At 41.0% G+C, this 25,931-nt stretch overlaps 2 protein-coding genes across 2 annotated transcripts in view; both read left to right on the top strand.

Annotated features, from left to right (window-relative positions):
• The window catches only part of LOC104292161 (FRAS1-related extracellular matrix protein 1-like), a 45,980-nt gene extending 36,253 nt beyond the window's left edge, over window positions 1-9,727 (top strand). The window contains exons 24-28 of the mRNA XM_009891497.1: window positions 3,349-3,763; window positions 5,043-5,244; window positions 5,719-5,863; window positions 8,170-8,299; window positions 9,632-9,727. Coding sequence (XP_009889799.1) covers window positions 3,349-3,763; window positions 5,043-5,244; window positions 5,719-5,863; window positions 8,170-8,299; window positions 9,632-9,727 — 988 coding nt within the window. The remainder of the gene's footprint in view (window positions 1-3,348; window positions 3,764-5,042; window positions 5,245-5,718; window positions 5,864-8,169; window positions 8,300-9,631) is intronic.
• Window positions 9,728-15,216: 5,489 nt separating this feature from the next.
• LOC104292162 (FRAS1-related extracellular matrix protein 1-like) lies at window positions 15,217-25,034 on the top strand. Its single transcript, XM_009891498.1, has 5 exons — window positions 15,217-15,401; window positions 15,662-15,787; window positions 16,502-16,617; window positions 23,089-23,174; window positions 24,620-25,034. Exons 1-5 carry the CDS (start codon window positions 15,228-15,230, stop codon window positions 24,817-24,819), a joined length of 702 nt encoding a protein of 233 aa, XP_009889800.1. The 5' UTR covers window positions 15,217-15,227; the 3' UTR covers window positions 24,820-25,034.
• The last annotated feature ends 897 nt before the right edge of the window (window positions 25,035-25,931 follow it).

Genomic DNA, 25,931 nt, shown 5'->3' with positions numbered 1-25,931 from the left:
AAAAGTGAACAAATATGCTCCGGCTTTTTGTTTCTTGATTGTGAAACACTATAACCAAAACTAGAATTAGCTTAGACAAGTAAGGTTGCAGTCATGCCAACCCTAAGTTGGGCAGTGTAGGAGTGACTTGCATCAATGTGACTTCTATACCACTCTAATGAAAGCAGACCAAACAATTCCAGCCAAACTGTGCATGTGGATAAACCTAATTTCTTCTGTTTGGGCCAACAGCTTAGAACAATACTAGAAAGTCAGCCTTATAAGAGTAAGGTTATGATGTTCTAATAAATATTGATATTCAGTAACTGTTTTAATCACAATAATTGATGTTCCTTGATGTTATCATTTGGAAAAGAACTTTGTTTTGTGTAGATGTATAAATATTGTGGCAGCATATTATTATTATTTAAACAAGGAATGGTTACATTAATTATATGGGTAATTACAGGGGGTGGGGTGGGGGGGTGGTTAACTGATCAGATTTTTACTTTCCACTGAAGTACTTCCTTCAGACATAAATTTGCCTATATTGTTTGGTGCTGCTGGCCTGGAAGAAAGATTTGGCAGTGCTTGTTTGGACAGATGATTTCAAGTGATTAGCAACCTGACATCAGATGCTGGCAGCAGGATACTAAAAGAACATGCTAATGTCCTCCATTTTGACACGCTGGCTCGATTTTGTAATGAGCTGGCACTATTTATGATTCCATTTTTATCTTCTAAATGCCATGACAGATGGTAGGTCCTACAGCCAACTCTGTTGCCATCAAACTGCAGAAAGCATGAAATGTTGGTAACGGTGAAATCAAACCATGCAACATGTCCTCCTAACTGTGTCTGAGAGTTGTCCCCTAAATTTCATCAGAGTGAGGAGAATATTGGCTGCTCTCCATTCCTAAGGGATAGATGAAACAGCCATAAACCAGAAATAAACAGCAACCAAAATCTCCCACAGTGCAGGAGAAAAGGACGTCTTGGACACAGGCAGCTTCATCACCTGTGAAATCAAGTGGCGTACAACATTTGCATTGTAAACTTCAGTCTGATGTATATAACCAGGAGGTTTGCTCCTATCTGGTATTCTGTAGAAGACTGGACAAATCTTCAGTTTCATGAACTGAATTATCTAAGTCTTTCGCTTAAATATTGTTTGCCACATCATCCAAATGATTTTACAGCCATCAAAAGAAACAGAGGAAACTCACTTCTGCTGCAATTTTCCAGTCGTTTTGAGAGATAGATGAGGTCTTGACTGAACATGTTTTGCCTTCTTTTTTTTTTTTTTTTCCTTAGCATAGTATTTATCATCATTATTCGAGTTCTGTATTTGATTTCAGCTAGATACTAACAGCACAACCCTTTTACCATTGGCACAATAGCATTAGGTCAGTGCAGACAGATGTCTGTAGGTTCCCAGCTGGGAATACCATCCTCGGTAAACATATTTCTAACTGCTATATAGTCCCTGGTCTGCCTATGCTCATTCCCATCTGTTTCATGGCATACTGCCAGCTTACAAGTTGATCAAGCCCTAATCACCCAGCATTGGTGAAGGCAGTGAGGAGTTTTAGATGGACAGCCTGTGTGACACAGTACTCCACTCCATGACCTACTAAAAGTCACTTACATTCAAGGCATGCAACAACAGGCCAGGTTTTGACCCTGTAATTATTTAAATATTTATCTGAGGTCTGCAGTCAAGAGGGCAAGAGGAGGCAGATAATCTAAGTGTCAACCAGTCCTCATTTCACTTATGTATGGCAGAAGCATGCTAGGAGGAAAGCTGCCAGCTAGCCTGGCCCTCATACTGTCTGAAACGACCATCCCATGATACTGTCCCATACAAGATGAACTGCATAAGTGTACCTGTATGTGCATTCAAAGCACTGGGCATTGGAGGCTGGGAGAAAAAGAAAGGTCAGGGAATGCGAATAGTCTACCCTGAGCAACTTTCTGGCACAGGCAGAACTAACCTGGGTGAAAACCACTCTCCAAGATGCTTTTGCATGTATTACGCAGCATAACCAGTCACGTTTCTGCAGAAAGAAAGGTCACTCTTACATACTGTATGGTGATGAGACATGAAGGATCGTGAGACATTTTCAAGGCAATTTTTAGTTTCATATAAACTCAAAAGGTTTTGTTACGGGTTTGACAATGTGCAATGTAATTGCTTTCAGAAAAATTACTTAAGTAATAATCTTGGCAATGAAAGCCAGGATGAATTTTGAAGGCTAAAAGACTGGTTTTCTTTTTATTTTTATCCACCACTAAATTTGATAATACATTTCTGCAGAATGTGCTGTCATTTGTATGGCAAAAGCCTGTACCCAGCTGGTAAGCTTCCAATAGATTTTCTATCCAGCCTTGGGCACCTTTCTCTTTCTCTTTCTCTTGTTTAGGAAAGGAAAATTAACTATGGAGCGTAATCAAATCTTTGGTATATCAAAGAAACATTACTGCTTGGGAGAGAACAATAAGAAGCTGTGCTGCTATTAATAGAAATACTCAGCATAGAATAAGAACTTTGTAGATCTGACCCTTTGATAAATACACAGTATGGACATCTACATTTTTAAAATTAGCCTCGCAACTTGTGTAGTTATGTTCAGTATCTCCCACAGAACCTTAGTATTTCAATGAAATCTTAATTGAGTTTTGCGAAGAAGCATAAATCAGTTCCTCTGAATATACAGAAATTTACAGATACAGTTAGTGCGTAAACAAAGTGGGATGAAGATGGATCTTTTTCCAGCTTGCTTTTTTAGATAGTTTATGGGGCTATTGGGTACACAAGGCTTGTAACAGCAAACAGAAAAAAAAACCCAAAAACATTGTCCAGGCAGACCATGCTCCTTACACACTTTTTTTCTGTAAGTTGTAGACAAAACCGACACTTTCATGGGCAGTTGGCACTACCAGGTAGCCAAGTGAAGATACACTTAAGGATGTGTACAAACCTCTGTATGTATGCCAGAGGGTGCAATAAGACCCCCAGCCAGTCCATCATTTTAGATCTGCTCCATCTACATCTGAGCTAGCAGATTAGACCAGCTCTGTTATGACTGCTGAGACTGATAGGTATATCCTTAACGTCATTCCTCTAGCCTCTAGTCAAATTCTTGCAGATGCATTGTAACTCTTGCCATGCACGTGCCCATCTGTTTTCAGGTTTTTAAGTTATACATCCACCCCACCCACAACCTCGGTTTTGGTTCAAACCAGCTCTGCTACTTTTGCAGTATCAACACAGGCAAGTCCTGTAGTAAAGGAGTGTATTATCATTTCATTTCAGTACATGGTGAACCCAGAACACATGCTGAAGGCTACCTTGCCTCTCTTTGCCAGATTCATCATCAGCAATGGACTGAGGACTAAGCATGGAACATTCATGATCTCCTTGGAGCCAGTCGACCAAGCTTTGCCCACACTATCTAGGAACACAGGGTTAAGATTAGTGGAAGGCGCTATGGCACTCCTTTCTCCTGATGTCCTGCAGCTTTCAGACCCAGACACTGCCAAAGAAAACCTTACCTTCCTCTTGGCTCAGCTGCCCCAGTACGGTCATCTCTATTATCGAGGGGCTGTGCTACTGCAGTACAATTTCACCCAGCAAGATGTGGACAACAGGGATGTTGCGTACAAGCATGGAGGTGGGGATTCCCAGATTGACAGATTTACATTTGTTGCAACAGATAGGACTAATCAAGGCTTCATCGTGAATGGGAGGGTGCAGAGCGAGCCAGTGGCATTCACCATTCAGGCAAGTGTGACCACAGGCCTACTTAAAAGAGATATATAGCATGATAAGGTGGAAAATGTAGTGATTTTGATGAAAAATGGTGCTTGCTGCAGTTTGTGATTTCACTGAGGTATTTATCAGCTAAAACACTTGCTTTCTATGTTCCACGAATAATTAACCTGGAGAATTAACTACTTGCCACAACGCATTACTCAGGCAAAGTATTTTATAGAGTGCAAAGATGGAGACTGTAAGAGCAGAAAGACATCCTGCGTATATAAATATAAGCGAGTGTATACTTGCTAAAATAGTTTACATAAAAACCTCAACCCTAATGTTGAGCCCGGTTATGGGGAGGAATAAATGTCTTGCTGCTCAGCTTTTCCACTTGGTACCCGACCACTGATTTGCATGTGAGGGATACTAGGATGACTGCTGAGCTTCATGTCACAGGAATCTGGAATTACAGCCAATTCCCTCCCACAACTGGACAGCCTGTCTTCCTTCTGGGAGTCTTTGTAAGATGCCTGTTCTGAGTGTTCCTTCCTTTACTAGGGTCTTTCTGTTCACTTCCCATTTCCCTCGTTTTCAAGTTCTTTGCACTGTGTCACAGGCTCAGACATCTTTGTTATGACTTGTTGTATGTTTCTATCTGGCATGTTTCAGTATGCCGAGTAGGCCTGGTGGCATTGTATGTCAAAATTACGTATGTTTCAAAACACTGATACTGAAAGAGGCTCCTAACCTTTCCTGATGACAAAGTTTGAAGTTATATGACGAGCGAGGAGTGACGGTTGTACAGAAAATGAGATATAAAAACAGCAACCACCATTGCTGGGTGCTAGAAGATTCATCAGAAGTTGTGAAAGGTGGCAGAGATTTGAGAACCACTGGCCAGGTCTATGACTGTGATTACCATAATCCTTAGGTTTCCATGCTTGTTATTGTAAAACAGAGGTGAGAGAAACCTTTGCTGGAGTTTTCATTTGCTGTAAGAGAAGTACATCAAAAAGGAGAAGGGCTATGGGGAGTGTGGGACAACAGTGCAGAGATACACAGAATTTATGTTGCCCTCCCCAGTGTGTGCTGTATCCCGTGCATGCAGCAAGCAACTGGGCAATCTGGGCCTGGCAACCACTCATGGGAAATAGTACTTAACTGGAGATCAGACTTCTGGAGCAGACTGCGAGTTGAAGTGGCTATTGCTACCCTGAGCAGGTTACTGTGCTTTCAGAAAAAGTAGGACAAAGAATATCCTGATGCTGTAAAATGAATATACATTTGTCTAACTTTGGTTTAGGTGGATCATTTGGACAAAATGGCACCAAAAATCATCCATCTCCGTTGTTTTTCTGATGTGGAACTGCTGAAGAATGGCAATTATGGGATCTATATTACTGCCAGGTCCCTGAAGGCATCTGACCCCAATACAGAAGATGACAAAATATTTTTTAAGATTTTACGAGGTCCTCATTATGGCTACCTGGAAAATATAACAACAGGTGCTCTCTTCCATAATCTCTGTATTTTGGGACATAGCGGACCAGATTCCAAAACCTATCCTGTTAATGTTTGCTTGATAGAGGAAACCAAAATTTCTTAGTAAACTTTGGGCAAGCTTTGAATATAGTAAGAAGGCTTTTACACTAAAACCTGAGTCTCATGTTCATCACGAATCCTCAAAGAGGTGATTGAGATGATTGTTAATAGCTGCCGTTGAGAAACTATTTTTTGTGTCAAGAAAAAAAAAAAGATGAACATTGAACTTGGCCATTTGATAAACAGGTGACATGGGAAGAAATTGGCTGGGGCTTATAATGAGCTGGGATGTTGCTCTTTAGCTATAAAACCAGCTTTCTGTAAGTTCAAATTTCCTAAGTGTTCAACAAAAAGAAAAGTGGGAAACAGCGTATATGAGCTATGTGGTTCTTACTAACAGGCTTTTGATTCACCTGAATGTTTCTTTTCTTTCTCAGGTGGATTTATTCAGGAAGGGTTTAGCCAAAAGGATTTAAACAGCAAAATCATACTTTATGTCATCAATCCATCGCAGGAGGTGAATTCAGACAACTTGGAGTTTCAAGTCACAGATGACAGTGGGAACTCTGCGGTGCCCCAAAGGTAACCGGGATCCTCGGTGGTGCGTGCTGTAGTGCACTGTGTGTGTTGTCCCCTGAGGGGAACGAACCCGCTGGGCTTGAAGCTGTGCAGACCTGAACATAGCTGTGGCTTAAACTGTCATTGCTTTTGTTGACGAGTAGAGAAGGTTTCTTCCCCTCAAGGCGGTGAAATACAAAGGGCTAGCTCCAGGTCAGACTGGGGAACAGTTCTCAAGGGCTTTCTGGGCCTCACACAAAAACATAATGCAGTTTACACTAAGTGGGAGTTGGGCATTTGAAGACCTGAGCTACTGGGTGCTGAGGTATGGGACTGTTGCTTCATGTACATGGTCCTGCAGCTGGAGGTCACTCTTGCCCCGTGCTGATGGCAATGCTTTTTTACAAGCTTGAGATCACGATGGAGGGGATTCTCTGAAGCAGTGAAAGCTATGAGAGCCGAACATTTGCAAAAGCGCACTGAAAGAAGGTGAAGGACATGCAGCACGGTCTTTGTCACCCACTACCACAATTTATACAAGGCCTATTATGAAAATTTCCTTGTGATGTATGATAAGCCTAATGTACTAAAATTGGAGACTTGGGTATCATCTGAACTGTGCTTTGATGATAAAAGGCTGAAAGTGGGAGTAGGTCTACTGCACGGGAAATGTTTCTCTTTATTTCTGAAAAAAGGGCAGAGCGTTCAACCGATTTATTTAATCTGAAGTAACTGAGAAAAATAACGCTGTTTTCCTGGGATAAACTGGCAAACCAGGGATGGTGGCAAGGGAAAAGGAGCAGCACGCTGCCTGGCACGCTGGGGGGAGGATGGGGACACAGCAGTGACAGCGTTTCGGCAGTTACACGCTGTGCCAAAAGATGTCCCCATATACAAACACAAACACATCTGCACACAGCTAGCATCCCCCATACCCTCGCTCCCACCGCCTCCCAGTGCGTCCCAGCTGCCCTGTGCCAGCTTGCAGGTGCACCGGTGGTAAAACCAGCATCCAAACGCTGCCACTGCTGGTGGGAAAGCGTGGGTTCTTGTGTATGAAGACCAATGTGTAAAGACAGAGCTTTGCGAAGAGAGCAAAGAGAAGCCACATTTCGTATGGAAAATAGGAGTTTCAGAGATGTAGCATTTATCTGTTAGCTGCACTGGATGTCATAACAAAGGGGAAATTGGCTTTTAAGCAAAAAGTAACATTTTTAATATTGGAGTTAAAAGCTTGTGAGAGTTTTGGGTTGGTTTTGTTTTGTTTTGTTTTGGGGTTTTTTGTTTTCATTTTTGGGTTTTTTTGGGGGGGTGGTGGTGTTGTGTGTGGTAATTTATTTTTCGTTTGTTTTTAACAATTCATCACCTAATGGTCACTGGTTCAAAATACAAGTTTAATTTGCATGTTGATATTATTAAAATTGAATCCCAGCTTTTATCTGAATGCTGCTAGACTACATCTGGCACATGCATCCTCTTTAACAAAACGAAAGCAAATCAGCTTCTAAAGGGCTTGCCCATACCCTGAGTATCAGAGGATATTGGAGGACAGGAGGCAACTTCCATTAGTGTTAGAGCTAGTCGACCATGAAAGGTTTAGAAGTTTGTTTTAGAGAAGTTCAAATTGTTTTGTAAGTAGCACAGCTTTTTATCACAGCATTTTAAAAGGTGAGATCTTTGTTGGCTACCCTGTGCAGTGTGTGATCCTCCAAGGACTGGTCACATCCCCTATAAACGATTCTAAAATTCAGTGTATGAGATGAGGCCTGGACTCAGCCACTTCTATGGCTGAAGAGCGAAGTACACAGGGTATTAAAGTGAGGGGAGTGGTGAGGGCACTGCACTGAGGAGGTGAAATCTTGGGGTGTGCCCTATGCTCTAGAGGAGGAGAGTTAGAGGAGAAATGAAGGAAGGTGGCAGGAAAGGAGGATATTGCAGAGAAAATACCGGGGAATGAGACTAAAATAAAACTACAGGGATAAAGGAAACCAGGAAGAAACAGTGATCGCTTGTCTCGGCCTATTTGGGGTCAGGGACAAACTCTGCTCTTCTCAAAGTTGCTGCAGAACCCTTCTGGTTCTAAAACAAGGTTCAGGCTTGGTTTGAGTTAGACCAGGGCTCGACTGGAAGATTTATTAACCGCCTCCAGCTCTTTCTGATCAGCCAAATCACACAAATGTGTTGATTTGGAAACAAAGACTCAGTATGTGTATTGGCTAAATCAGCATTCAGGAGAGAAATGTCTCCTCACTGAACCTCGGAGCAGCAGGGGGTGAGGGCAGCAGGGGAGGTGGCGTTTCTTCACACAGTCTTTCCCTTCTCTCCCACAGGCTGGAGCTACGGTGGTCTCGGATTGAAATGCAACAGACTGAGTATGAAGTGTGTGAGAACGTGGGAGTGGTGTCTCTGAAAATCACCAGGGCAGGACATTCCGCGGAGTCCGCCTTTATCGCCGTGAAGGTAAAGTAGTGGAGACTGTTAATTTCTTCCTCAGACTTAAAACGTATTTCAGTAATCAGCGAAGAGGCCATGCAATTCAAAACGGACTTACCGAGACATTGTCCTTGCTAGTACAGATGGTTGAAAAATTTCTGACAAAATTTTCTGATTTTTAAGGTGAAATGCTGATTAACCAAAACAGGAATGTTTTGGAGCAGCATTTCAGTTTTGATGACCTTCCGTGACAAAGCAGGCAGTTTCCTCTCTCGCTGTGCTCAGAAGCTGGGTTTCCAGGATTTGCCACATTAAAATCGAGGCTTTGGGCCTTCGGACTTCTGGAGGAGCACAGGAGGTATGGGAGCTTCAACTCCACAGTCATGGCAGCCTCCCCCATTTATCCCCCCACTGCCATCAGCCTAGGAAACGGCCCAAGGAACCCCGTATATTTTCAGTAGCAGCCTCTATCTTATGTCAGAAAAATTAGACTGAAAGCTGCAGGTCATAATTTTGTAAAATAGGCTTTGTGCAACTTGCCTTAACAAATTTTATCTTTCCTTGTAAAATGGAAATTCCAGGATTTTACCAGCTCCCTTTCCTAGAAAAGTACTAAAAGTTTCCCTCACTGTTTCTCAGGATTATAGCCATAATTGGAAACATATTTTTGATTTTTCTTCCACTGAAGTCGGTGAGAATTTTGCTATTAACTTCATCAGAGGCCATCCTGCTCTATCCTTCATGGATTCCAGTGACTCTACTCTGATTGTCACTCAGCTAAAAAGAGCTGTGAAATTGATTCCAGCATCAAGAACGTAGCGTGGAAGCTGGTGTCCTCTGCTGGCCTCCTATGAAAATTCAGGGAGTCGCCAAAGTCCTCGTACTTTTGTATGTATGGGTTCATGCCTATCCCAAGAGTCTTTGGAGCTGACAGACAGCTCTGCAAGGAAATGCTCCTTCCAAGACCCCACAAAGGGCTAAATAGGCAGACGTTCTTCCAGGACACCATGGTGTGCCTGCCCAGGAGCCAGGTATGGCTGGGTCCCCAGGCACCGTGAACAGCAGTGTTATCTGATGCTGTCAAGTAGCAATTTGAGAGGGGATGAGGCAAAATTTTAAGATGAGCAAATTTTTTTTTACTATGAGATTTAAACCATGAGCAAGGACAGAATGACAATTGCATATCACGAGGTTTATTCTTTAGGCCTTTATCTTTTTTTTTTTTTTTTCACATGTATAGGTTGGCGTGTCTTTTTGAGACTCCATGGAGAGGCACACTGTAGCTTCAGCGCACAGCAAAATGTAGCGATTTGGTGAAATATGTCACAGCATGGCATTTATTGTTTGATTTCTTCTCAGGTCAATGAAATATCTGCTATGCTGGGAAAGGACTTTACAGTGACTCCCTCCAAGCTTGTACAGTTTGACCCAGGTATGGACCAGTGCAGTGAATAATTTTAAAATCAATTCACTGATTTTGAAAGTGTTAACTCTCACTTTGGAGAGTAAAACCTATTACATATCTGTAGCTAAAGGAGCTGAACAGGATTAAAGACACTTGGGCTCATTTTTTTGGAAGTGCAGTGGGCTTCCTTTGTGAGTTAGTATCCTTATTACTTAGGGTGAGATGGCATATGGTCCCTTTACATCAGTTAAAATATCAAAACTGCTGAAATGATGTCTTCTAATATCCTCACAACTAGGCTGGGGAGGACTCATCGTGACCTGAACTGTGAGGTGATTTAAAGAAAGACTTGACCAGGACACTGGTCAAATTTAGACAAAACCAAGTACAACTTAACTTATGCAAGGTATCCAAGACCAGAAATGTGCAAAAGAACCAGAAAATTGTCAGACCTCATTTCCACTTGCACTGTAATGATATCAGCAGTCTGACATTGTGTGAGGCTATAAATAGCAAGAAGAGATAATAAATGTATTGTCAAAAGGAGCTTGATTATTTTTTTTTTTCTGGGAGAGAATCAATAGCAAAAATGAATACAAATGTGAAGATACTGGAAAAAAGCTTCCTCTGTTCTGCACAATTTATTATTGTTATGCTTTGGGTATCTCCCTGGGTCTAAGGAAAAAAACAGTCCAGGTGAGAGTTTCACAATTCAAAAATTGAGCTTCATCTGAAAAACTTGGGTTTGCCCATTTAAATAGATTATCTGGGAATGAAACCCCATTTGCTATCATAATCACTCCCTTTGCATATGCAAGTCTGAGTAATTTTGGAACACATCCTATTGGCATAGTCCAGTATTTATTTGAGTTTAGAAAATAGGGTCTGCAGAGGCCTCCCAGGATGTTGCCTGCAATGCCAGCAGGGGTTATCCCAAGACTGCTAGCAGCAAGATTTCAATGGCAGAAAGTCACAGTGAATACAGAGGAGACAAAATATATCATCTGTGAAAGGCTGAAATGAACGGCATGTATTTGATGGCAAAAATTATTCTAAGTGCTTACCTGCATTTGAAAAACAGATATGGGGAATATAATAAGTCAGTTCCAGCCAAAGCCTGGGGATTTTTGTTTTAGGACTTAGGACTTTTTTTTTTTTTATTAAAAAAAAAAAAAAAAGGCATTGCATGCTACAGAGATTACGTAGCACTGCATCCCATGGTGGGTGAACTCATATATACCCCAGCTTTGTTTGGCTACCCCATCGGAAAACTTGTAGCTTTAAGTTCAGTTAGAGTCACAAATCTGATTATTTTGGAAATGTGCCACTACAGCCCATCCTGAAGAAGGCAAATTTTATGTAAAGGTGTAAAATGAGCAACTGCTGGTTATTTTTCAGAGGTGGATAATGGAGGACAACGAGCAGAGATCAGTAAAAAACCCCAAACAACTGGGTGGAAAGGTGGAAATCTGCCTTAATTTCCAGTGTTTCTGGAAACATATGAAACCTCTGAAACCAATGAGCCACTCTCTGAGATCCTTTATCTTGCATTAGATATTTTATTTTACTTTTTGTTTTTTTAGTTTTACATTAGAAGATGGAAGAAAGATTTGAGAGATGAGTGTAAAAAGTCCTTCCTACTGTGCTGCCCAGGATTCCAGCTCGCTTTCCTCTAATGTACTATGCAGTCAAGCTTACCAGCCTCTGGACTGAAATGGCTAGAGATTGTTGCAAAGACATTTTTAGTGCAGGGCCCTTTACTAGGATTTTCCTTTTCTGCTGGTCCATGCGGATTCTCCAAGCATGGGAGAGTTTGGAGTTACTGCTACGGTCTTTCGGAATACGGTGGTAAGCCACATGAAAATTAAGCGTGAACATGGACAGAAGAGGTGCACACTGTTCCCCTTTTCTGACCAGCTTCTCAGTTAAGCCAGCTGACCTCCCTCACACTTTTTTGGGTGGCTCTCTTCAAAAGTCCTTTGCTTAGGCTTAACCTTAGGGAAGGACCCTCCAAACTATTAAATTCAAGGCATCGGTTTCTTAGTTCTAAATTCAAGATGTTTGATACGTGTTCATTAGTAGTATTTATTATTTATTTAGTAAGGCTGATTGATAGGTTTGTTTTAAAAACAAACCTCAGCTATGCTAATTGACTGGAATGATTGGCACATTAGACTGCAATCAATAAATTGTATTGTGAAAAGGAGCAGAAGAGGACCCTATCCAAGTTTATGGCTCTGATTGTAGCGGCAGGAAAGGAGCAAGGAAATAGAGATGATGCAAATTGTAATAAGGATGTAGGTGTTTTTTTGACAATGTTGCACATGTATCTTAGATACTAATTTTGGACGTTAACACTGACTTTATGATGCAGAAACAGTTCCCAAGATGTGTTGTTGACAGCAATGTGCATGTTGAGATATGTTTCTGTCCTGCTGCCTCTGACTTTTTCCCCTGACAAGTTTTGTAGGCTTTTGGGTAATAACTAGCCTAGTCCTTTATCTTGGAATGATCTTTTCTCATTCCCATAATGCAAGATTGAAGTTACCCAGTAAAGGCAAGCAACCAAGTAAAAATTTTGTAACCAAGTATAAAATCTGCCTAAAAAGTTGTACTTGAATCTAACATAGTCTTTGATCCATTTGCAGATATTTTAAATAACTGCTCCATCTTTAAAATTAAGCTTTCAAGATAAAAAACACATAACTTTTCTTTCGAAAATTGCAATTGAAGTCCGAAATCTATGCATTGCAGTGCCATTTCCCACATCTACAGCAGCTTTTTGTTACAATGTATGCACTTGAAGTGAATTATCACTGCCCAGGAATGAATTCAAACTTAGTGTTATTTGGGGGAACAGCAGGAGGCCAGTCGGTTGGTAGGAGCACAATAGCATGCACCAGCTACTCCATTCTAGCTGCAGACAGGTTAATTAATATATTTCTTTGACACCCTGATTGATTGAAATAGCACTTAAAGAGTAATTAAAATGTTTATTTCTGTTAGGAATGTCAACCAAGACGTGGAATATAGCAATTACCTATGATGGATTAGAGGAAGATGATGAAGTCTTTGAAGTAGTTCTGAACTCCCCTGTGAATGCTGTTCTTGGCACCCGGACAAAAGCTGTAGTGAAAATTTTGGACTCAAAAGGAGGTATTCTCTTTTGATCTTCATCATTAAGAAGGTGGGACAATCTTGGCTGAGTAGCTGCTTATTTTCAACCACAAGTTGTTCCTAACACTTACCTTCAGATCAAAATGCTTAATTTCTTTTTAGAGAAAACAGGCTTGACAGTTGCAGACCCTTTATACTCTCACACAGTCATATTCATCCTCTTAGGAAACACAGCATGGAGAAAGCAACAAGTACAAAATGAGAAGGGTTCAAGGAAAGAAACCACTTTTCATAACAACACGAGTTCAGTTCTCATTTATGTAAGTGGGAAAAAAACGTTTTTAGGTCCATTAGAATTTTTTTTCGCAGTTATTGTATAGCAGTTGTGGTACACCTCTGAAAAAGATTTATTTTCCTCTCAAAAAAGAAACGCAACAACTAAGCCCAGCTCTTAGAAATACATTTTCTAATGCTTAACAAACACAGTTCACAACATTACAGCACACAGCAGTGATTTTAGGCTTTTATGTCTACATTTTTGTTGTGTTTTTCAGTGATCAAATGTGGTGTGCCTAAAATCGCATCATAAAAAGAAGCAACTGTAGAAAAATACAAATAACTAGCAAAGCAGCTGTGTTCTCTGAAACCTGAAGTCTGTTTTTTCTTCTGGTGCTTAGTGAAACAACATTTTAAATACCTGCATTACAATGAATTAGGCTTCATTTTACAGAATATTCCTTTCAAAATTTCAGATCTGTTTTCTCTTTAACATACATAATGTAAATTGGGAGTTAATTGACACAACTAGTTTGTAGGAACAATAGTGTCCTGGATTTCTGAAGAGAAAATCATCTGGGCATGATGGAAGTATCACCAACGTTACTTAAAGATACCTGTCTATCCACGACCAAAATTCCAGCACTCCAAACCCCAATCTATGCAGGTATTTTCAGCAGATGCTTGGCTGAAATTCTGATCTGTGGATAGACAGATGCAGTACGTATAAAAGCATAAATATACAGGTAGTAGTTGCAGTCATAATCATAGCAAACCCCACAAATGGGGATGACTGAACAAGCAGCAAATCAACCACATCAAGTGAAAGAATCATCCAACTTTTAATGACAAGCTGTTTATGTGCCCATGTCAACGTGACCAGTTATCTGCTCATGCAGTTAGAACTGACCATCTGCCATTTTTCATGCTTTCAGGTCAGTGCAGCTATTCCCATTCTTCTGGCCAAAGCAAGCATGACTTCTGGGGGAGAGACACGCTGTTTCCAGTTTCCTCGGGCTCCTCATCACCTCCCAGGCCTGGCAGTGCTCCCTTGGAAGGGATCCCACCGCCTCCTACCACAGGGATGGGGGAGCATGGAGAGGACCCACAGCAGGAACACAGCTTGGCGAATCAGTCAAGGACCAGGCTGAGAGTGACTGGAAACGGCAGAATAGTAAGACACTTCTGCAGTGCAGTGATGGACTCATTTGAGAATTCATTGGGATTTGATATCTTCATTGCAGTTGTCATATTTTTGTGGTGATCCTAGCTGACCATACAATAATCATAAAATACCTGAGTTTGTTTTGAATCAGACCTGGGAGCTATTTAAAAATACTGGTGAGGAAAAAAAAAATAAAAAAAAATATTCCTGATTTTGAAGACCCATGTATGCAAGGGAAGAAGAAAAACAGAACCGGGGGAGGAAACATGCATCAACTTCAGCAATTATGCAGTTTCTAATCTTGTCTAAATTATGGGGCATCTAGAAGAAAGAAGTCACTGGAGCCAGGCCAACGGATAGAAGCTGTGCATCTGCTCTTAAAGTTGCAAAGCTGAAAATATTGTTGGCTGAAATAGGGAACAATTATTTAAAACTTGCCCATTGCTTTTCTTGCTTAAGCTACATTGGTTTATCTAGGTGGCTTAGTAACATTCTGCTATTGTGATCTTACAAGTTAATGGAATCTGTTTATAAACACACTTGTGTGATTTTTAATGGCTGTTTTCAGAGGTGATCAGTTTCCATTCTGAAATAGAAAGAACTAAACCCAAGATATGTTCTGCCTGATTGGTTACATAGAACTTGTAGTAAATCTTGCATAAAGTCTTTTTGTTTCTATAATGCATGAATATGCCCACCTCATTCTGCTGTTCTACTTTTTTCAGGTTCCTCCTTCATCTGTGTTTAGAAATGGAACGGATGTGGTTTTCAAAGTAAGGATATTATGAGTATTGCTCAGACATTTCTGTGATTTCTTTCTGATTCTGTTCTTTCCAGGCTTCACCACTGTTAGTAATACGTTGTTTGTATTATAATGCCTTTTTTTTTTCTGGTGGAGTTAATTTAAGAGTTGCTTGTATGTGCTAACCCCATCTTTTCCCTCTCCTGTTCTGCCTGTGTGTGTGTGACACTGTAAAATGAAGTATCACGGGATGGTATCACTCAAAATAGAGGATGACACCTCATCAGCTAAAGCAAACAAGAAGGCTCAAGTGTCAGTAATTAACCGAGCACCACCACAGATAAATGTCGTCTCCTCTAGGAAGACAGAAATCCCACAAGCTGATAAGGCAGAACTGGCATCTGAACCAAGCTCAGGACATCAGGTAAGAAACCTTTTGTTTCATAGGCATTTTCACCATCTGTTTTCAGTCATGCTGTTTTCCAAAATGATTTAACACCTCTGAGATCTGCAGCCTAACCCTTCCCACTCCAAAGCTGAGTTTAACTAATAAACAGATAAATTAACAACTCAGCCCTTAAAGAGTTTTCATGTCATAAAGACCTGTATAATCTGTTTCATGTAGCTTGTTTGCTTTGTGTAATTTTTTCCCTTCAAATGTTCAAATGACATTTCTCTTTCCAGGACTTTTACTCTTTTCCGAAGGCCTGTACACCAGATTTAAAGGGGCTCTTGCATTACGAAGAAAGCACTCAAAGGTTATTTCAGTGTGATGGGATAATATGGAAATTCTGGAATTCCCAAAGCAAGGTAAAACGTTGCCATGAGTATGCATCTAAATCAGAGCATGGCGTCTACGATGACTGAGACTCTCAAGGAAAGGACCTTCCTGTAACAATTATTAACCTGTACAGGGAATAAAAGAGTTGTCCAGAGTCAAGTTTGCTGTCACCAGAAAAAAAGATTCCCAGAGACATGATGAGGGTTTGATTTCTGGGGTTGCCTTTCATCTCTGTCACCCACAGGTGCTCCTGGACAAACCACGCGAGCACTCATGTCTTGGTGCTTGTAGGGATGTGGGCATGAGACAGTCAGCACACGAAGTTTGTGAGAGAATGTGGGAGTTAGAAAAATTAGCTCAGTTAGGTATTCTGTAAACATACATGCCCCACGCCGTGTAAGGTTTCATGCTGAATTCTATTGTGCTGAATCCCCTACACAGACTGCAGAAGACAGAAAATGGTGTCCAAAATAATATGGACTCTTAAGAGGGTTTTTGGAACTGAAACCTCGTGTCACCTTTAAAGCTACTCACTATAAATTGTAGGCTCCTCCTGCAGGCATTTATTTCTTTACATTTTTGAAGCAATGTTGTAGCTTTTTTGGTACCCACCAAAGTTCATGTTCCATTTGACTGTGGGGAGGCCATAAGCAGCACTGCCAGCCTTCAGTCTAATTATTAGTGCACAGATTTACATCACTGCAAGCAGGAGTCTGTTTTAACTTTTCCTCCTTTTATTTTAGGAGGCAAGCAGGAAGAAATGTCCCTCTGGATGGAGTCACCATGAGGGCAGCTGCTACTTCCTGGTGGTGAATCACAAGGTCACCTGGAACACTGCTGCTCGGTCTTGCAGAGAACAGTAAGAGCCTTCTCCAAGTGAACGTGTTTGTTGTGCGCTGCTGTTGCCCTTGAGCTGCTCTCAAGGGCCAAGTTCATTTGGATAAGCCCCTCTTCGGTTGTGCTGCACAAATCCCCCAAAAATAGAACAAGCCCTGAAATTTAGACCCTGTGGAGGATAAAAATATTATTAGTCTCATAATGTTTCAGGTGCTGATACTACATTATTCACAACATGAATTCCCGCAATTGTGCAACTGCAGTGAGAATGTTTTCCTTATGGGAGAGTTAGTCTGGGAGAAGAGAAATAGAGCAAAGACTCAGTCTTTCACCCTTGCTGGCCCGCCACTTCCTTGGCTTTACCTTCACTTCATATAGCAGCAGTACAAATTGCCAGCTCCTGTGTGCCTCACCACATTCTTCTGTAGATGCAGCTCTTCACATTCTGCAACTACTGGAAAACTTTAACATTCAATTTAACAGTAAATATCTGACTTTTAAGGATAAATAAAAGCATAATAATAATATTAACAACAACAACAGAAAAAACAGTTACAATAATAACAATAATAATAGTTGTCCCAAAGTAGGAGACAAACAGAAAATCTGCTAGTCTTACTCTTTGGAGGCCTGCCTTGTGATTTTGGGTTTAGGAGTGATAGCTTAGGACTGGAAGAAAAGCTAGCCATGGTAACATGAAGTGTGCCCTGGGATCACGCACGTTCTGTACCTTGTGTTGAATTGTTAGCACCAGGCTGAAGACCAAGTTGAACAACAGGAGGGGCTTTAACAGACCTCTCCATTACTCCACGAAATGAAAACGGAAACACAAAGAGTTGGAGAAGAAAGAAGCAGAATATATTCAACAAGTAGCTGAAGGACATGCAGGAAACACAAAACATGGACAAGCGTGCATAACAAACCTTGATTCATTCCAGTCGGTTATGCCAGATTATGTTGTCTTGGTAACACGCAAAAGGGAAGTCTTAGTTCTAATACCTCCCAGCTGATGAAATTTACTCTTTCCTAAAATGTAATTGTTACCTTCTCTTGTGAGATCGCCACAAATTTCACATTGTTAATAGGTTTACTTAAAATTTCAGGTCCTGAAATGGTTTTCTGTCATCTGTTTTTATTTTGTTACTTATCCAAACAAAGCTGTAAATTGTGAATATCCTATTTTTTTTTTTTTTTTCTCTGAAGGCTTCACCATTCAATTGATCCCTTAGGAAAGTATGTCACTGCTGGGAGGTGTTCCCCATTTCATAAGAGTGTGCTCTTGGTGACCCATATTATTTGTAGGCAGTAATTTCTTGGTGAAGGCTATAGAGTGCAATGTAGAAGTTAAACTGAATGGCAGTGTTAAACACCTACACACAAAGTCAAGGCATATCACTGAATTCACAAGCAAATGAATCCTAGGGCAGTTAATGTCAGACTACCACAGATGAAGGAAGCTTTATCCTGGTAAATGGAGTACTCCTGGCCTCCATCTGGAACTGATTTACAAAAGTAAGACACCAGGCACACACCTAAAAGTGGTACACGATAACTTAATAATTTTTATTTTGTGCTTTTGCTCAGCTCCCCACTGGCAATCACTATCACCACCAATTGTGGTATTTCTGTTATTAATACTTTTACTGTTGACATTTAAATAGCTGATATTTCCAACAAGCAAATAAAATCAGCACAGGGGTCCCTCCTCAGTTTTTTGATAGATCAAACAAACATTAGACATTAAATGAAAAGATTAGAATTGACTTTCGGTAAATCAGCCAATTTTGCTGAAAAATAAGAATCAATTTTATTACTAAAAGAGTGGCATTATTTTAAACTTCTATTCAATTTTATTGCTACACTGTTTCTATCACATAGAACAGGAAAAAAGCACAAGCATTGTCAAAGTTGTTTCAGTAATGCTCTCCAACTAACCAACCTCCTAACCTCTTAGAGAAAACACTGTTATTCTGAGATGACAGACTTAAGACCAAGCAATTCCATCAAAGCAATGCTATATCAATTTATTGTGGAAGCAATTGCTGTCTGGACATAACTATACGTACATGGGCTTATGCAAACCTATATGGGCTTTTAATGAGCTTTGACATATATTGTATCCATTTGTAGCAGGTGCCATACCAATTCTTTCTTCATTTTCCATGTGCAGGGATAGAGGCAGCCACAAAAATGTGTTTGTCTTGATGCAAGTTGCTTTATGCCACAGTGACAGTGTGGGTGGAAAACATCTCAGCTAATTGCTGCGAAAATCTTGCACCATTTCTAACCCTCCTGCAATACACTGGAGAGAAAGGTGGTTTAAGAACTTGTTTCTCTGGCTTTGTTTTGAATGCGTGAAGACGCCCTTGGCAACATGAAGAGAAGCATCTGGGGGATATTACGGCTGAGTGATCCCACAGCAGCCTGATTTAGCAGCAATTTTAGTGATTTATGTTATGGTTTGTGATTGTCCTATAGGAACACGTCCTCCCGAAGGGTCAGTGCAGCCGGGCCCAGTCGCACGTGAGGTGTCTTCACTGTGGCCGCTGAAGGGACTCCCCACTGGACAGACAGAATCCACAGTTGCACCTTTTGCTCTGTTAGTTCAGATTACACTTTAATCTTCTTGAAGTTGAACATTTAGAGCCTAAATATGGTCAGAGTTCAGATCCTTTACTGACAGCTTTTTAAGGCAGGGGATGTTATTTTATTTGGGTTTTGTGTATTAGCAGCATGTGGCCTCAGTCCTGGGGAATCACAGGCAGAACCACATCTGAAATAACAGGTTAGGTCCTTCATGATGGCTCAGCGTTGCCTAGTGCAAAGCAGGATGAACGCTGCTGCCCTCCTCTCCTCATGCTCTGCTAGTTCTGTAAGTGACTGGTTTAACTTACATTATTGCTAGTGACTCCAGCATAGAGATTCAGGTACCTAGAGTCATTTTAAAAGCCCAGAGTGTCTCGTCTGACTTCCAGTGGCCACTCTGGGAAGTGCAGGGCTCCTGTAAGCTCTGCATCACGTCTGCCAGCCTCATCCGAATGTTTGGAATACCGTGAGGTGTCGTAAGCAACACTAGACACCTATTTTCAAGGCAGCAGGATTACTCCCTAGGTGATCAAACAAAAGCCTGGGATAAGCAGAGCCTCTCAGTCGCTCCCTCCTTCGCTGCCAGTATAGGACATGGATTTATTACAGCAGTTCAAATGAAATGTCCTTCTGTGCTGCAGAGACCTTAACAGCTAGTCATATGTGCTTTTGCTGAAGTTAAATTTATCAGGATGGTAGGAAGCTCCTTTAAATATATTGGATAATTTAACTTAAAATCAGTAAAGTCTTTGTGCTAAGTGTTTGGCATATAATACTTCAAGGACAATGGCTACCCAAAATATTCCTTAGCTGAGCAACTACTCTAAGATGAAGGATGTTCCTGACTTGATAGCAAAAATTTTAAAGCACACACGAATAATTTTGAATGGACTTATTTAGCACAGAAATCAGTGATGTGTGGTTTGGTTTGTTTGTTTGTTTGCTTTTCAATAAGGCATTATGACCCCTTCTCTAGAGTCATTTAAATTAGGAAGTGTTAGATTTACATAAGTCCATAAATAACATTATCTTGTAATTTCCTGTGTCTGGTGCTCTGCCTGGAGGTACAGTTAGCAATATTACCATAAGTGGTATGGTCCTTCAGGACTGTTCTCATTTCCCTACAATGCATCAAAACCCCTGCCTAGGTGTAACAATTAGAACTGTTGTTCTCTCTTCAGTCATGTGTGTTTCTCCGGCTGTATTTAGAAAGCACTCCTACGGAGTAAAGATTAGATAACGTTATAATTATTGCAGTGCTTTCCTTTCACAGTGCTGAAGTCTCTCCATGGTACTTGGATTGAAGCAAAAGTCTGGAACTGTTATTGCTCAGACCACCCCTATATGTCATAAATGATATAGCAGTTACTGATACACATTTATGCTTTTTGTTTTCACATTTTCTAAAACAATTGAAACAACAGGAGTAAGCTATGCTTACTCAAAGTAAATGACTTAGTCCCAGGGCTTAGATTGTCCTTGAGCAGAAGCCAGATAAAATGCCGTATTTTTGTTCTTGCTGGTCTAGTACCAATACCACAGAGACTGCTGCCCAAATCTCTTCTGAGCCCCAAGTTTGGTCACTGACCAACCACCATCACTGTGAGGGGGAAAGGCATCCTGCCGCTGAATCAGTTGCCCTGGGGGGACACCCTGAATTAACTGAGCCTGCTTTCCTGGACCTTTATGTCTGAGGAAGAAGATGGAGTACAAAACTTTCCAAGAGCTTTTGTCAGTGTAACAGCTTTGCTCCTGGTTCACTGCAGATTCAGTGCTTGCTAGGTGAGCGCAGAGGTGTGGAAGCATGTCACCCTGGTGACATACAGGCACCAACACCATGCACAAAACTTTCCTGTGATGAGAAGTGCAGTCGGAGCTTCTGCTGGGAGCTTCACTGGGTGAAGTTTTGGGAGCCTGTGTACCATAAGTGGGTGCACAATCCTGACCCCTACCAGACCACTGCTAACCACTTTGTGCTGGGACAGTCTGCCACTTGTAAAGCCATGATCAATGTTTCTGAGACCATCCTGTCACACCTCTACCAGAGGAGAGCATATGCAGGTGTCAACAAGATCCTCTACATGTTCTTCTCTGATGGCCCCTGAACTTTGGGGGCCCTTGATGGGGCCCCTTGATGGGGACCGCACATTACTGTGCGGTGCTTGGCCTAGGGCAGCCATGATTACACCAACTGTAGTGCTAACACCCAGGTGTCCTGCAGGCCTTTGCAAACCCAGTGTGAAAAGTCGAGCAGAGGGCAAAGCCCCCACTGCTTTGGTTGACTGCAGGGATAATGGAGGAGGCCTTTGCAGCAGAAGCATCCCATCAGCATGACAATGAATTTGCCCCGTACCATGCCCCTGTATGCCCAGGCTAAGGAAAGGTACAGAATTTGTGCAGTAGGGACTGTGTAGAATATTGTGGGCTGCTACTGTGAATTCCTCCTGATGTAAAATTTCCCTGCTTCCCTGTCTTGTGTGGTGTTATGATATGGCTTCCAAGGGATCAGTACTGTTAGAAGAGACACAAGGCAGCAAACAGGAACGGAGCTCCAGGCATGGGTCTCTACCTGGGCAGCAGGCTTGGTGTTGGACTTGCACCTCAAGATCTGTCATGGTCTCTATAGTGGATCCAAGTCTTCCATGCCACCCTTGAGGTCCGGTTGTTCTCCCAGCTCTTAAAGAAGACAGTCTTTTCCTCCTTTGGAGCAATACCAATCTTCCATCTCTGTTATCTGGCAACAGTCATGAAATCAGCAAAATCATCATAATGCTGTTGATTTATTCTGCTGCTAGAAAAGCTTTTGGCTCTTTTAAAACCTGTTTTGATGAGCTGTTGTTTGCTTGGGCCCTGTGAAGCATCACCCAGGGTGTTTCGGAAGGCTGAAGTTTTGGGATGTTTTGGCATCACTGTTAGACTGAGTGGCAGTCAGAAATATGGGACAGCAGAAATGACAGTGGCTCAGCATTGCATGGAAGGCAACAGCAGGTGTGACAAGTAAAACAGTGACATGATATCAAGGCAGGCAAAAAGATGAATAAATAAGACAGGGAAGCCACTGATGGCTGGTAGTTCATGGCAAATGTGAAGGACACCATTTGTCTCTTAATGCTTCAGGGTTTAGCCTGATCTCTCAACGCCTTAAAAGCCCGCTGCTGGTGCTTGCATGCTTGGTACTAGTTGGAAGACTCCACAGTGGCAAGGCCTCTCAGTAGCTAGGACTTGCAAGTCCTCCTTTGGGGTTGGCATGCTTTAGGTACAAACATAGAGCAGAGCTCATGCACTGGCTTCATTCTGAAGTAGTCTGGTTAATACACACCACAACTGCTCTCTGATCTGAACTAAATGCACAGTCGCTATAGACAACCCAACATTACCTCTCTGAACCACTCTACCACTCTCAGCCAGACCCCTACATTACAGGCACTTAGTTCTGTTTTGAAACATGGCCAGACTTTAACTGTGTTATTCAAAGCTTTAGTTTTGTCAGAACACGATTTTAAAAAGATATAGTCTGCTCTACTACCAAATCAGTGGCTTGGACTTTAGTGTGGGCAGATTATTATTTGAAGGAAAGGAATGTATCAATGATTGCATCAATGGTTTAAAACACAGTTTGTGAGTATGAGGTACACATTTCCTGTATATGCTTCTTTCAGTTGCCCAGCTGATTTAATTTTTCTGTTAGAAAAATCAGACTAGGACTTTGACTCCTCTCCAAGTAACCCAGAATTTTAAGACTTCATCTTCAAGTAAGTATTTTTTCATGCCAGTAAGTAGCGGTTTTCCTGTAAAACATTAGTTATATGCTTTATACCAGCATCAGTGCCTCTTGTTGATAAGTCGGTGGGAGATGTCTGTCACTCTGTGGAATGCTAATTACTCTGTCCTCTCTCCTTGAGCCTAGATACCTGGGGAGTCTAGCAAGCGTGGCTAATGAACAACACATGCAGTGGCTGTGGGACTTCAGTGGGAGGAAGCCCTTTTGGATAGGCAAGTGCATCAGCTGCCTGTGCCCTCCCAGGATTACAGTTCCCGTGCACCTTGGAAAGCAGAAACTGCTGCAGCAGTTCCAGCCCAGTTTTCAAATGTTGCATTATCCTCAAGTTTCTGCTGCTTTTATTATTTCAGAGCAAGGCATTAAACTAAAAGCTGCAATTTACCTGACTAATTGTACAAGTTTTAGTCAAAAAGAAGAGTTTATCACGTTGTTTATTGCTGGTTTTTTTTTGCCTTGAAACCTTTCCCATTTTAATACTAACTGGGAAAATAATTTCCAGTGGAGTTCTGTCGTGGTTTGAGGACAGATGTCGAGGTTTGTGGCCTAAACCACGACAAGCTCCTACTCTTGTTTACCTCACCCTTCTTTTGACTGTTACTTTATTTATCTCTATCTTTTTTTTTAGCTTTACTTTAAGCAATTCTTTATGTTACTGCTAATTTAATAGTGTCATAGCAGAAATCTCGTGAATTAAGTAGATGATCAGCTTAAGAAGATTTCATCACATCATTTTAGATTCAGCTACCTATTTCTTATTATGCACCTTTCTTTTCATAAGAAATGGAAAGAACTTGGATGGGCCTTCTCTATACCTCCTGAGACCTTCCTGTGAATGACTGCCTTAGCTCATGGACTAGTGTTACTGCTTTCTTCTAACCTGTCTTGTTTCTGCTATGCTGTCCACATTTTAGGTTCTTTTTTCCAATTGTGAACTGCAATTTTCAGCTCTTAGTAATTTTCTGAGATGGATTTACTAGCTATACTAAATTAACTTTAAAAACTACAGTTAGCTTGGGATCATATTTAACAGTATCACAATTCTGTTAACCTGAGAGAAATAAACTCCTCTGATAAGAATAAAGACTACAAAACCATTGTGTCAATTTTCGGATCTTGGTCTCTTCTAGTTAAAAAGACGGGTCATGTCTGAAAATATGCCACCCATATTGGTCTTAGTAACTCAGAGGATAAGTGAAAAGATGTGTTTTAGTTTGTATTAGTTAACACAACCTGTTATATTATACAACTGTTATTTCAACAGTGTAAATAAGGTCTACAAAAAGCTGCAGGGCTATCTTTTCAGAAGCAACCTGAAGGCATCTGAAGCTGCCCAGACTTGAATGCAACATTCTTCTTGGCATCTTAGGTAACAACAGAGAAACCTGGGAGGTGATAGATGTGCAATAGGTGGAAAGAGAGAAAACATTTCAGATAGATAGGCAATAATGAGGAAAAGTATATTTTCCGTTATTCAGTGGCACTAATTGCTTTATGAAATACTAATTTGTATTTTACTTGTATTCTTCCAGATGGGTTTTTTCTCTCAGCAGAATATTCTATGCATTTTTTAACAAAGGGATAGAACAACATGCTTCTGTTGCCACCAGGCTCCAAAGATGATAAACATCACTGATTCGGTCTTACCGATTTCACACAGGCTTGAATGACCAAGTCAATCCTGGACATTGGGAGTGGAATGGAGGAGAACCTGTAACCTACATAAACTGGAGAAGAGGCTCCTACCACTTTCCGAAGAGAGGAAGAAATTGTGTATTGGTGCAGAAGCGAGGGAAATGGCAAGCAACCGACTGCAGGAAGGTCAAACGGAACAGCTATATATGTTCAAGAAAGCTGTAAAGAATGGAGGATCTCTGTGAAAGCGTGTGGACATTCAGGTTGTTTCAGTTTTATTTATCTGCAGACATGCAATGGGATGCAGTTAGAAAACTGTCCTAATTATCAGCAATGTTTATTTTATATCCTGTCAGCAGTGCAGATGCATTGGACTCTAACGAAGGAACAGAGGTCAGTTGCAAAGATTAAGTCCAGGTTAAGGTTGTGAACTCTCCCCAAAGACTTTGATCTGTCACTTACTCATATGTATTTTTACACCAAAGAACTAGGCCTGAAGGCTTTCATCATATTTCTGTGTAAAAATACCTTTTTTGAAAAAAAAAAAAAAAAAGACAAAAAAAAAAAAAGAAACTAGCACATCAGTTGATTTGATTCGCTCTGCTCTTAAGAAGGGGTTGTGAATTTGCTGTTGCATTAATTAATTTGCAGCAAAAACCCTGCAGTTTTACTCTGCGGTCACAAAAAGAGGGAAGACTGATTGGGGTGGAAATGAGGGCAGACCCTGCTGACTATAAACAGGTCCTCTTGGGTGAGGAGGGGAGGGACATGATGTCAGGAGACTGGAGCGTCTTTGGTGGATGCCCTAGTACAAAATCTTACGAAAATCTGAACAGCGGATTTTAGTGACAGAGCACCAACAGGAGCAAAGCCTTGTATTTCTTTTTCTACCTCCCAAGGCCAGCTTCAGACTCTAGTGGATCTGCTCACACAGAGCTGCATATTATTTCACATTCCTAACCAAAATTGTTCAATGTTTTTTTGGAGTTGCAGGATGGTGCTGTAATTTTTAGTGTAATTAAATAATGGGACCTCTGTAAACCTAATGCTATATCAAAGGCTGATTTACACACACAAAAAATTTTAATACTGAAGCTTAATCCTAGAATATTATCTTGGGATATTCAGTGATACATGAGCATCAATAGGATTTATATGTGTGTATAAATCAAAGTAATCATGAGACATATTTTGTACTAAAGCAGCTATGGCTTTTGAAAAATATTAATCTGAGTCCTTATTAGGGATTTGAGGTTTTTAAAAATAATAATAAAAAAATCCAGATTTAGTTCAGAGAAAGGCTTAAAAATCAGCATTTAATAGGAAAAACAGCTGCC

Source organism: Charadrius vociferus, unplaced genomic scaffold (genome assembly GCF_000708025.1).
Source record: "Charadrius vociferus isolate BGI_N301 unplaced genomic scaffold, ASM70802v2 scaffold198, whole genome shotgun sequence".
NCBI lineage: Eukaryota > Metazoa > Chordata > Aves > Charadriiformes > Charadriidae > Charadrius > Charadrius vociferus.
The sequence above is the reverse complement of the archived record's forward strand: the minus strand, read 5'-3'. Positions and strand labels throughout refer to the sequence as shown.